At 45.4% G+C, this 13,723-nt stretch overlaps 1 protein-coding gene across 3 annotated transcripts in view; it reads left to right on the top strand.

Moving 5' to 3' along the window:
• Positions 1–6: 6 nt before the first annotated feature.
• Positions 7–13,723, top strand: part of TMX3 (thioredoxin related transmembrane protein 3) — a 37,519-nt gene continuing 23,802 nt past the window's right edge. Inside the window, exons 1-4 of one of the 3 annotated variants that reach the window (XM_006913731.3) lie at positions 7–63; positions 1,053–1,107; positions 5,811–5,850; positions 7,039–7,162. In XM_006913731.3, coding sequence (XP_006913793.1) covers positions 18–63; positions 1,053–1,107; positions 5,811–5,850; positions 7,039–7,162 — 265 coding nt within the window. In that variant the 5' untranslated portion in view covers positions 7–17. Of the gene's footprint in view, positions 64–1,052; positions 1,108–2,109; positions 2,335–5,810; positions 5,851–7,038; positions 7,163–13,723 lie in introns of those variants that run through there. The other 2 variants (XM_025048093.1, XM_025048092.1) reach the window with 2 other exon arrangements.

Here is a 13,723-nt window from a genome sequence, read left to right as displayed (position 1 = left end):
GCTCCCCTGTGGCAACCATGGCGGTTCGGAAGCGCAGGGACGTCCTGCGGCTCTGCGCCACTGGTAAAGGCCGCGCGCGGGCGGTGGGGTGGGAGCGCGGCCCCCGCACCCCGGTGGGGTCCCGCCCGGGCGGAGCGTCTGTGGCCGCGGCTAGGGGAGGCTGCGGAGTCCGCCGAGATGTCCCCGCCGTCGCGGCTCCGCGCGGCTGAGCAGATGCCGTGCGGTCCTGGCTCCAGCGCGTCTCGGACGGAGACCAGCTCCCGACGCGGGAAGATGCGGCCGTCTTCCGTTCGAGTCTGATTCTCGGGGTGTCAGGAAGTTTCAGGAGCGCCCACCTCACTGACAGGCATGAAGGATGCCATCCCTCCAGCTAGCAGCCAGACCTGGCTTCGGCTTTAGGTTCCCAGTCTTGTCACGTCCAAAGAATTTCTACCCATTCAGGGCCTAAGAGAGGGATGCCCAGGGACAGACGTGGTCAGCTTGTCGGGCTTGTGCAGTGTGAAAAGTGTCCTGTGTGCCAGCACCAGATACCCTGGTTCGCGCTGTGGTGTGTTTCCATCTTCAGCAGCTGTTTAGTTTCCACTATGTGACACGCTCTTCTGTAATCATTAGAGGTGTAGCCGAACTTTGTTGCTGCCTATAAACTGGAAGGAAAAAACTGACGGTATTTTGAATGGCATTTTGAGTTTATACCGAAGAGGTAATTGCTGCTAGAGAGAAAGGAGATACAGAAGAATGATTTGTTTCTATTCCAGAAAGATGGAAGGGTGAAGAGGAAAAAGGATGAGAGTAAATGTATATTTAAAAACAACCTCTGTGTCTTAGATTTTACTAGCGTAACTCGCCTGTCACAACATGGTTGCATGCAGAGTAAAGATTTATTGAACACATGAAGTGTTGATGCTTTTGCATCACTTGTGCCCTGGGATGGCTCAGTGATGAATTTTTTGGTAGGCTTTAAAAAAAATCAAAAACATAGGGGACTAAGCATATAGTACGAGTCAAGTGATAAATCAGCATTTTTGATATACGTTTTGTCTTTTTTTTTTCAGTTCTTTTACTTGATATGGCTTTCTGTAAAGGATTTGTAGAAGACTTAGATGAATCGTGAGTATACATATTTTCAAATAATATCTTAACTTCTTCCAACTGTGAATATTTACATGAGTCTAATCTTTTAAGAGAGACAGTAATGACCAGTGCTTATACAGCACTAATTTTGTTCTAAAACTTGTCCTAAGTGCAGTGTATGTACAAAATGAGGTTGTGCTCAAAAGGATCTTACTGAGGTATAAGACCAAAAAAACCGTGGCAAGCTTTTCTGTACTTTGTCATTTCACCTTGTATGTGTTAGTTTTTCTGCTTGAATCGCTCCTGAGTGGGTCCAGGTATCCAGTACAGCACCACTGCGGGCATCAGAAGGCCTTCTAGCAGCTGAGTCCTGCTCCAGACCTAAACCCTGTGTGTGATCTGTCAGGCAGTTGTAAGGCTTTTCCTGGCAGGGCTCAAGGGGGGAGCCACCCTCCCACCCCAGACCTGGTGCGCAGCCAACACTCTGCAGTCTCTGGAGGATGTTGGAGTCATGCACCGGCCTCCTGGGCCAGCCATGCTCCCACGTCTGCATTCCTAGCCCAGTTGCCTTTTTGGGGGGCCTCACCTACGGCGTTTCCTAGGCACCTCTCCTGAGACTTCCTTATTGAGGGGCTTAGCTGAGGCACTTTTCTCCTCTAGGACTCAGTGCCTTTCTCCTCCTGTCCCGTTCCCCTCTCCTCCCCTCTGCTCACGGGGGCACAAGGAGGCAGAAGCCTTCGGTTCCGTGCTCCTCAGCAGTGCCGCGCTTCCTGTCTGTGCCAGCCCACCTGACCTATGCCTGGTGCCGTTCTGCTTGGGAAAATAGAAGCTGAGGAGCTGGCACCTGGTGTGCCTCTCGGCTTGCATTACTGCAGGAAGTGAATAAAGCCTTGTCACTCTCAGCTTGGCTTGTCCTAAACAGCCACCTCAGCACAGCGGAGCTGGCGTAGCAGCAGGGCGGTTGGTGGAGCGCGGTGCTGCGTGGATGAAGGGGTGCGTGGGGGCCCTGCCAGCACTTCGCCAGCCATGCCATCGGGGGTCGGGGACTGCTGGCGGAGTGTTTGTGGACACTGTTTGATTCCAAGGGGAACCATTGTCAGCAGGGTCGTAACCTCATTATGCTGTGTCGCTGTACATGTCCTCCTTTAGAGTGTCCTAACAGCGGTGACTTTTCCTGAGGAGGCTGGGGATGAGCAGACACCCAAGACCCTCACCTTCCTCAGCTGGGTGCTCTCTGGACCCTGACAGATGTGACCCACCATCGTGAGTTTCCTGTCACCGAAAACCACGTCTGGTCCCCCTCACAGAGGCTGTAGAGCCCCTGCCAGCCATCCCAGGGATCCCTTCGGTCTGCGCTGAGGGGTTAAGAATAGTTCATAATGAAACTAAACCAGACGCGGATTTCTAAGTGTGTCCTCACTGCTCCTGCCTGTTACCAGACCCTGTTAAGTCTCCTCAAGAAGTCAGCTCAGTTGGTCTGTGACACAGTCCAAGTCTTAACTGACAAATTTATGGGTATGGGAAAAGCAGCCACCACAAGAGAGCAGAGACGGACCAGCACAAAGAGTGACGTAGGAGTTGGAGCTGGGTGCCTTCTCTAGGATGACCTAGACGAAAGGCTTTCAGAAAAGATATCCAGGTCTGGTTCCTCAGTAATAGGGTCCCAAGGGAAGAGATGGATAGGCACCTCACCGTGGGCCTGATGGCCACAGTCCAGGCCATGAGAGGTCTGATAGGTGGTCCCACTAGGGACCACAGGACAACCCCAGTGACTCCTACAGATGCTGTCCTTCCATCCTGCTCAGTGAGTCTGGAGACGAGTCAGAGCGCCCTGGAACAGGTGCCCAGGCCCTGACAAGTTGTTAGGGTGAGGCTTCTCCGTCTCCTAGTGAGGCAGAAGGTCCTATGCCAAGGTCAGAGCTCACTAGGGAAGTGGGGCAGAATTGCACTTGTCAGGCCTTGTGGATTCAGTGCACAGGTGAGTGTAATCCCTACAATCCAGGATGAGGAGGAGACATAAGATGCCCTCCGGTCTTGAGTCTGGTAGCCACTATGAGCACCCTGGCCCAGGCCGGCTTCGGTGAGAACTTTCGGGCCCCTCCTTCTGAACGTGCTGTTGGGATGGACGTGGAGTGTGTGTGCACTCCCGCTCGCCTCTGTCCCCTAGCCCCAGTGGGAAGCGCTGCAGTCAGGGCCATCTTAGTGGAGCACGTGGAAGACTATGAACCTATCCCAGCTTCTAGTGCCATCATCTCCCAAAAATAATAGGGGCGGCCTGCAAATAAGAGAAATGACTGTCCTGAGTGCCGAGCCGGAGGGACCCGAAGAGCCCTGTGGACTGTCTCATTCAGCAGCCCTGTCCAGCTTCGCCCAAGGCCTGGGTGCTGGGAGGCTCGCTGTCAGTTACAGGTAGCTCAGTGCCCTGGGGCTGCTCTTGACACTGGTGGGGCCTGACTTTAGGAAGAGGCACCAAGGGGTGCCCAGTCTGGGGCAGTGGACATCACAAATGCTTTTTTCAGGTTTCTCCCCACTAAGCTGATCAGGATCAATTTCTTTCATGTGTGACAGATTCGGCACAGTTTAATGTCCTCCTACGAGGCTGTCTAAATCTCACCCATGTGCCATCAGTGGGTAGCTCGTGGTCTGGAAATAGGCCTGCTTAGGTGGGAGCATTGGCCTTCCCCTATATGGATGACAACTTCCCAGAGGACCCAGACGAGGGCAGGGCCCAGCAAGGGCTGGACACCATGGCAACATGGCTGAGCTGTTCCTACAAACCAGGTACAAGGACCTAGTGCCCGACCGAAATGCCTGGGCATGACGTGGGAAGCAGTACAGCATCTCATTCCAGATGAGATTGCTACCAAACTTTTGGCCCTTTCTGACCCAAAAAATAGAACAGAGGCCCAGGAATTGACGGTCCAGTTCAGCTGCTGATGCTGCCACCTAACCTGTGTGGGGATCTTGATAGCACCTATTATCAGGTTACCAGAAAGGCCACTGCCCTTGAGTGGGGCCCCAGCGAACAGGACCACCAGGCCCCCAGTGGGCCACCAGGCCTCTTCTCCCTAGACCCCAAGGACCTACAGTTTACTGATTGTGGCCTATGGCAGAAGGACAGTACCACGGGCCCGCATGAGCCCATGAGCTCCCCAGGTTGACTGAAAGACATACACCATTGAGAGGCTCTGGTTGGGCCTCGGTGGACGAGTGCAGTAGGATCACAAGCAGAATTCCAGCCACGCCGCTGAACAGGGACGGCTCTGGAATCTGGTGAAGTGGAAATGACACACACGGGTCCCAGCTGGAGTCTCACGGACGGCCCCACGAAGAGGCATAACTCTCAAGGAGCCGCCTCTGGACCACCCCTGAGCCGGGTTCACTGATGGCGCCTCCCAGCTACATTGGAATGGAATTGGGTGTGGCCCCCGTCCATCCCGAGAGAGACCTGTTCTTCAAGCGTGGCAGAGGACCTTCGCGCAGTGGCGCCCCCATGCGTTGTGGTGGACTACAGTTATCCGCCCCGTTGGCCTCTGCCGCGCACTCCTCGCTCCAGCCCCAGCATGTGAGCACAGCTGTGTTTTCACTGACTCGGGGCTGTGGCTCGTGGCTTGGCCGTTTGGTTGTGTGGCATATGAACAGACGAGACACTTGGTGAAAGAGTGGTTCTGCTCCCAGTGAGAGTTTTGTGACTTACGTGGATGCTTACCAGAAAGGCCCCTATTCTGACAGGAGGATGTAACTAAGGAGCGTATCCTGCTTATCAGCTCAGCGCAAAAAAGGAATTGTTCTTCAGTCCAGAGCAAGCACACGTGCAACAGCCGCCTCCTGCATCCACGAGAGGATGACCTGTGGAACTTCAGATACTGTCCTACATTGGGCTGATGTGCACGGACCGACACTGCTGTAAGAAGACCCCAGAAGAGCATGAAAAAGCCATTGCGCTTGTCAGACCGTGGATCGGGCTAAGAGTACTCCCCAGGAGCAGTTCGCTTCCAGTGGGCCAGGGCCTCCCAGCAGTCAACACACTGGGCCCCACATCCCACCCAGAGCCTTCCCCTGGATACTGATCGCAGTTGACACTTACTCTGGATTTGGCCTGGCCATCCTCATGCATACACTGATTCGGGCCACATGTCCAGACCCTGCGGGAACACGGTTTCCTGTCATGCCCCCTGAGAACTCTGCATCTGATGACAGCCCTGGGTTTGCAGCGCAGGCTACCCATCAGGGGCCCGGTCAAGGGGCGCACAGTGGACTCTCCATGCTCCCTGTCACCCCTAATCCGCAGGGGTGGTTGAATATTTTAATGAACAGTTAAGTTAAAGGACAGGCTTAATAAACTGTTGGGAGGGGACAAGATTACTCTAGCCTGGATTACACATCTCAGGCCAGCAGTCCAGGGTCCCCTGGGTGGTACTTTTCATTAGTACTGCGTGTTTGACCAAGGTGTCTGCTGGCCACCTTCAGTTGTACACCCTTTTACAAAACGGGAGCAGAGCTTAAAGATTTGGATTCACCAGTGTAGAGGATTGACCGAGGGCGCTGTTTTTGTCCACGGCACAGAACAGAATGTCGCAGGTGGAGAGATGTGAACACCTTGGGACCTGAGAGCTCATAATGGAGCTGTGCTCTCTTGGCCTTCACTGTAGGTTTAAGAACCTTATGACGATACCTACCCCTTCGCTCGTGTCTGCCTAACTACCTAACAATTTGTTTCCTTGTTTTCTGTTTTTTAGGTTTAAAGACAATCGAAAAGATGACATTTGGCTTGTAGATGTGAGTATGAATTTTTTCTACTAATTAACCACCTCTACCAGTTTAACTTATGTTCTCCAGCCAGATATATCCAGTTAGTACTTACGTATTTTACTCAGTTTGTTTTCTCTGAAAGTACTCTTTGGGTTTTTATATTAAAATGAATCTCAGAGCCTATGGTTCCTAACAAGAAACATGGTTTTGATGAAATTCTGATGAGGTTGCCTTGTGAATTATTTCTGAGGAAGATTATGGGATGATTTTATTATAGAATTCACCCTTGCTTTTTAATATTATCCAAGAGATTGTATGAATTAATGTCACTTGACAGTCAAAATCATATTTCATCTTAATAGTAAACAGAGGAACAATTTTCGTCTTCCTTTCCTCACTTGCAAATCTGGGATGTATTTAAACCTTATGGTGTTTGAGATCCATGTTAACGTGCCTCCATACAGAAAGCAGACTGGCAGCAAAAGAGAGGGCATAACAGTGGCAGATTGACAGTTGTCAAAGCCAGGCAATGGGGCATGAAGGCCCGAAGTTTAAATCTCTCTCTTTCTGTGTATGTTTGATCATTTCCATAGTATAATGTTGAAAAATAGATGTCTTATTTCCTTAAAATACAACGAGCAGGTTGTTATTCCATTTAACTAGAGGTGCCTAATTACTGCCCCAGCCATCTGGTGTTGAAAGAGGAAGAACTGTGGTTTTAGTTTAATCAGCCTGACTTGTCTTTCTGCCAAACGTTTGTCAACTTAATGATCTGCCACGTCTTACCAACGGTTACACGTAAAGTAGCAAAGGCACCTACTTTGTTGGAATTTTTATAGTAGAAATAGATTGATGTTTATCATATACACGTAAGGGGCGTGTCCGTGTACCTAGTGGTCTCGTGTATAACATGGACACACTTAGAAGCAAAGATGTTTTTATCGTAAATCATAGATCTGTTTTAAACAGTTATTAGTAGTCATTTCAAATGAACTCAACAGTAGTGTCCATGTTGCATTACCTGCTAGGAGTTAACCTATCTAGGCTTGCATGTGTCTTATTACATAATCACTTCGAAAATTATATTTAGGTCTTCTGTCTAAAACAGATTATTATCAGATTATTCATTCGAAGAAATTCTTTAAACATTAAGCTTGATCACCACAGTAGCACAGCATTTTCATGGTTGTCTTTTTTTTTTTTTTTTTTAACAAGTTTTATGCACCATGGTGTGGTCATTGTAAAAAACTGGAACCGATTTGGAATGAAGTTGGTCTTGAGATGAAAAGCATGGGTTCTCCAGTTAAAGTTGGAAAGATGGATGCTACTTCCTATTCTGGTAAGTATTTATTTACTCAGTTTATTACTTCACTGTCCTCGTAATGAAAATGTTTTAATTATGCAAAGCAGCATTCAAGGTAAGAGGAAGAGATACATATTTTTTTGCTCATGTAAAATTAAAGTTGTCTTAATTTAAGACTGTGCTTTATGAGTTAAATGAATTAACCATCGACTGTGTAACATGTGGTGTATGTTAATGTAAGCTATTGTTCCTGCTTTGAGCCCACCTGAGAAAATCAGCACCTGAGGCGGCTACAGAAGCGTGAGTGGCAAACCATCAACGTTGCCGTGGGAGTTAAGAACGAGAGAGTGTCTGAGCGCTCTGCGATGGCGTGGTGGTGGAGAAAGTGGGAATCTGAAGGATGAGTTGCGTTAGGACAAACACAAGTGAGGGTCAGGAAAGTATTCACATTAGAGAGACTGTTAAAGCAGAATCCTAGAGCAGGAAATGAGCGTAAACAAGTACTTGCGGGGGAGCAGACCGTCTTAGAGCAGAGGCGGAGGAGATGCAGCCACTCCCCGTGTTTGTAGATAGAGCCCCAGGGGACGCAGCCACGCTCGTCCGTTAGCTGTCGTCCGGGCCTGTTCTCCTGTTCCCGTGGCTGAGTTGAGCAGTGGTAGCGGACACTGTATGTCCCACAAAATATTTATTTATGATCCCTTACAGAAAAGTTTACTAATGCCTGTCCTAAGGGATTCGAGGAAAGACAAGTATGAGGTATTTTTAGCGTGACTTCGGAAAGCCAACCTGCGTTCACATCCTGGCTCCGCCCGCTCCTGTCGTGTATCGCACCAGGAAGGTTTCTTCACGTCTCTAATTTCTACACTGGTCCATGTTTATGGTAGCGGCTCTTTCATCGGTGGTTTTGAGATTTCAGTGATACAACACATGTAAAGTCCCTTGTAGCATTCAGCAATGCAGGTTCCCTGTTTCTTAATGAGTAGGTGGAAGTGTGTGGTGTGACTTCCATTTTGAGAAGTCAGCATTGTGCTCTGGGTACGACTCAGGAAACAGACCTGTGTCTTCATTTCAGCTCTGCCGTGCCCTGTGGCTTTGGGGAAGTGCCACAAAATACCATAACTTCAGTTTCCTTGTTTGTAAATGGAAGCGTGGTGTAACCTTCCAGGTTGTGAGGATTGTATTAATATTTCCAAAACCCCTAAGACAGTGGTTCACACATGTAGGGTGATAGTGATAGTGCCATAATTTAACGGCCTCTCAGGTGGGAAAAAGTGTTCTGGATTTTATCTGTTGTTAGTTGAGAGGCAATGCATATTTTTGAGTAGGCAAGTAATTTGAAAAAATATTTTTGGCAGCAACGTGTACGATGGAAAGAGCAGAGACAAGACAAGCCTCTAAGTCAACTTTCGTGTGCATCTTGGGGGAAGATGCTGGAAGCCCAGACTTGGGTGGGTGGCAGTGGAGCAAAGAGGAAACAGTGATCCTTACAGATAGTTTCAAGGGTGAAATCACAAGTGAGATGGATCAGCTCTGTGATGTGAAGAACGATCGAAAATAATAGTGTAAGTTTCTTAGTGTAGTTACCGAGCTACGCTGCCGCTGGTTATATGGAAAATAATAACTTTGATTTTGTGTGCGTTTTCATGAATTCGTTGTATTTTGCTTTGTAGATGTTTGGAAATAGGGAACTAGAGTATAAGATGTTAGAGCTGGAGTTACTGAGTCACAAACGAATTGTTGAAACTTGGAGAGGAGGAGAGATCAATAGCAGGAAGTTGCTATAAAGGGAGAATAATATGCTTGAGTTGATACTTCTTGCAATAAGCTTTTAACAGTGTTAAAGAAATTATTCAGCTGTTGCTCATGAAAGTAAATTATTGTGTTTAGGCATATGTGTTGATTAGATATGCATGTACATATATTCATTCATATACTCCATTCATAGTCAATATTTACTTAACTACTATTTGTCAAGCCCTGTACTAGTCTCTATAGATTAAAGAACCAGAAGAAATCCTCTTTGTCATGGAAATCCTGACAGTGTAATAGAGGGAGAAAGAAGAACTAAGCAACAAGTGCAATAAAGTCTTAAACATGGCACATTCTCGTGACCAGTTGAATTATCCTGCGAAGTAATAGTAATTTATAAAGGAAAGTGGAGTACAGAGATAATCGATAAAAAGAGTATCTATAAATCAGTAAAAATCTTAACGGTGAACTACTCACGCGATGCTACAGTGATAATCAACCCTTTACATAAAGTCAAATTTTATAGAATGTAATTCATTAGCTTAATATTCAGTATATGTTATGTGCCCCTATGATTAGGGAGAAAAATAACCAAGACTGTTTTCCTAAGTAGTTTAGAGAGGAAAGTATTTTAAATGCTGTGACTTAAAAGCAATGTTCTTATAGGTCTTAGCTTTTTACAGACTTTACAATGGGACTTAATCATTTTATTTTCATAAACCATTAAGAGGTTTAAATTTCACCTGTGGTGTCATGATCATAATAGATTTTATTTCTTTTTCACTTAGCATTTTGTTATCTGTTATGTTGAATTAATAGCAGAGAACTCTGTAGAGCTTGCAGTGTATGAAACATGTCGTGTAACACATCTCAAGCAAGCGTCTAGCTTTGGGCAGGGAAAGGGGCGTGCTGTATGCCGAGGACCACTCCGCCAAGCGTTGTGATGGTGCTTCATACAGTTTCTGTCCTTTACTCCATGGATGGGGACCAACAAACCCCCTCCACCCCCTCTCCCAGCCTGCACCCAGCCTGCATGGTGATACCTGCCTGTAAATCCTGTGACTACTCGAATCATACAAATCATTCAGCAGGCATTTAATGAGCACTTACCATGTGCCATGATATGCCAGGCATGATCTGGGCATCGGTGATTACACTAGTAATAAAACAAATGTTTCTACTCTTACGGAATGTATATTCTAGTGGGAAAGACAAACAGTAACCAGTGAACATAAGTAAATTGGTGTTATTTAATGTCGATGTTAGTGGTAGATGCATTTTCTACTTTATTACGTAGTCAAGGAGATGTTCTATGTGCTATGGAGAAAAGGATATTGTCTTAATATTTAAAAAAAGTTGATAAGTGTTTAAAATCCACTGTCTAGAGATTACAAATAGATTTTTGGCATATAAGTCTTAAAGGTCCCTTAAATTCTTCAAGGCAGTTCCGGTACAGGCATTTGAGTAGAGCTTGGAATCAGAAACGTAAAGAAATTGAATTTCTTTTTCAAGCTAGCTGCCAACGAAATTCTATGTCTAACTTTAGAATACTAAAGAATTGGCTGTTTCCTGGGTATCTCTTCCATCCCTTAGGTCACTTTATAGGCTGTCACAGAATCAGTGTTTCTCAGCATTTAGTCTTCATACCACCTGCATTAGGATTACTTGGGGCACTCGTATAAATTCAGATTCCAAAGGCCATAACAGCCCTACCAAATGAAAATTTCTGAGACTGGGTCATGAGAATGTGTTTCTACATGGACTTCAGGTGATTCTGCTGCACGCCTAAGTTGGAGAATCTCAAAGTATTATTGTAATGGCTAGTTATTTACAGGGCTTTGCTTTGGGGTGGGATGAGATTATTCAGTGATCAAGTATAGAAAATTTCTTATAGAGTGTTGGAGAATGGCTTATTTCTAATCATGTAATTGCAGAGATTAGAAGCAAATATACTCAGTGTATACACTGTGCGTAGAATTCTTGAACTGGAGAAATTCGAACTATTGTGACATCCTGTCCTGTGTGCTTGGAATTGTACCAAAAATTTCTTGATGCATGGTATTAACTAATAATACTATAACCAAATAACATTAAAAAATGTATGTTTAACGTAAATTTAGATATGTATTTTATCTTCTCTTTTTGTACATATCCCTTCAAAAATGAGTGCTAAAATTGTGTTTCATTTAGAAGTTATTATATTACCTGTAATGATGTATTGATTTTTATTATGAAACCATTGAAATTGTGTATTCCTCAACCTAAGTTTGGCATAGTTTTATGGTAAAGATCATTTTTTACCTCTTCTCGATGTATAAACTCATCATGACATTTGGCCAATAACAGTCTTATTCCAATTCTTTGCTCACAGATTATATTTAAAAACTAATTTTATCTTCTATACTCTAAGCCCTTTGGTCGGTGACTTGGAGCTGTCGGCAGTTGGGGCCAGAGAATCATGCCCTGTGGGAGAGATGGTTCCACGCACTGTGGAGCGGCGTCCCTGGCCTCTAGCCACGAGATGCCAGTTGTACCCTCCCCGCCCCACCAAGTCTTAGCAGCTGGAAATGTCTCCGGACGTTGCCAGGTGACTCCTGGAGGGCAGAGTCCCCCCACCTGGAAATCACTGCTCCACTGTTGTCCCTTTTCCCGTCAGACACGCAGCGCCACCAAATACTAAGAAGAGTAGTACTTTTGAGCTGACGGGGACTTCAGATTGAGTTTAGCTCCCTGTCCTGCCCACCGTCCCGTCGTACAGATGAAGGACACAGGGTAGTTAGCGGGGGAAAGACTGGGGAGTTTCAAACAATAGACTTACAGGCGGAAGCAGAATGCGGCCCAGAATCCGAGCTCGCCGCCATTCACCCCCACGCCAAGCCTCTACCACCAGCTGGTACCACTTCAGGGAGAAAACGGAGGTGGAATAGGGGACTTCACGTTTCACCTCCATTCACGAACATGTAAAATGACAAAACTTCAGGGCAAGTTATTCATTTTACAGATAGATTCTGTAGTTTGTAAAGACGATTGCTCACAGGTTTCTATACAAACCATTCTCTAACATAAAATAATAACAAAAAAAAAATTAAACTCAGCCCTGAGTTTCAGTGTCAGGCCTGCTGCCTGATCGGCGCTTGCTCGCGAGTTCCCACATCTTCTTAAGTATTAGTATCGTTATCTGAAAAACAACATGAGCACACTTTCCGCCCCGCAAAATGGTTTCGAGGTGTAGTTGAAGGTATATTACGGCCAGTTATGAGGCATTCTGTACGTGCTGATTCTTACCACTGTTACCTACGTTGGCGTGTCAGCAGATAACTACTTAATATCAGGATCAAGAATAGAGAGGAAAGGGACCTAGCACTTGAGGGTCTCCATGTGCCAGATTGTCTGTTCAATTCTTTTTCACACGTTTCCTCGTTTTAAACTCTCCCCCAGCAGGAGAAGTTGGAATCCCATCCTGGGTCTTTAACTCATGCTGTCCTGGGGCGCTTTTTTTCTTATACACCCGGTTGCCTCTAGGGAAACCTAAATTTGAAGTTCAGGAGCCACTGTCAGTTGCAATTCTGTCAGAAATGAAGGTTCATGCTCAGGGAGCTGAGGGACTACCGCGTGGGTGGCGGTACACGTCCCCGTCTGACAGACGTGAAGGCCAAGGTCAAGGAAGTCCGTGCTGGGATTGAGTGTCTTAGTGAGTGATGGCGTCACGTTTCTCTTGGAAGCCTGTTGTGAGGAGCACAGCATCAGGCTATAAAGTACCACCACTGTCTTCCCATTGATTACATACTCCATTTTTTTTTAGTTTGATTTTCACATCAGTAAATTTTACACAAAATTATATAAAGAGTTGTTAATGGGATGTACTCTCCTCTCCAGTCAGTCATAAGTTTTGGCAGTTTTTCATGAGTCGTAGTCGAAGGTCATGAGGGCTCGTATTCTCCTGCCCCTTAGTTTGGGATAGGAGGCATTAAGAACATTCTTCACTCACATAATCTCCCCCAAATCCTTTCTGTGAAGACCACCTCTGTAACAGCAGTCTTTAATTAGACTACATTTGACAAATTAAGTCCTAAATTAGAGATGGGCACAAATGAATTATGTAATTGGCCTAAGTTCACATGACTATTCAGAGGCAGGACCTATATGTTTAGAACCTGAGTTCTTATTTTTGTTACCTCTGCTATTTCTGTTGCCTCTAATAAAAACCAGGTCGATCATTTTCCAGTCCCCTCTCTCTGTATATTTAAGGGAGAACCTCTGGAGTTGACAAAGAAAGGCAGAGAAATTTTGGATGTTATTTGTCACAATTTCTCTTTGTCTTTATTCTTGCATATTGGTGGGGAGTGTTTTGAAACCCAAGATTAATGATTACTGAAGTGATTGGTGAACCAGAACCCATGTATACAAGTAGTGTCCTTATACCTAACTGTGATAAGGAAATATCCTGGAAATGAAGAAAATTAACAAAGGGAGAGATCATGTGAATAAATACGGTTTATTTATAGTTGTGTAAATATGTTTTATATTGTCTTTTAAGTGGGAATATTTTTTCTTTTTTGTCCTAATTGCCTTGAAGCTGTAAACTAATACAGTATTAATTTGCTATTTTGATTTCTATAATTTTTAGTCCTGTTTGCTTTTGTTATTATTTCTTTCCTTCAAAAAAATGCCATTATGGCAGCTGCGTCTCATTTTAATGCAAGGATTTGAGAATAGTCTTTGTGACGTTTGGAATTATTCTAGGTTATTATAAAAAAAAACTTTTAAAACAAGTAGATAAAGTTGCTTTTAGACCATTAACTATAAAAATTAAATGATTTTGCAGATACAGTTTGTTTTTTAAATTAA

Source organism: Pteropus alecto, unplaced genomic scaffold (assembly GCF_000325575.1).
Source record: "Pteropus alecto unplaced genomic scaffold, ASM32557v1 scaffold14, whole genome shotgun sequence".
Taxonomy (NCBI): Eukaryota; Metazoa; Chordata; class Mammalia; order Chiroptera; family Pteropodidae; genus Pteropus; species Pteropus alecto.
The sequence above is the reverse complement of the archived record's forward strand: the minus strand, read 5'-3'. Positions and strand labels throughout refer to the sequence as shown.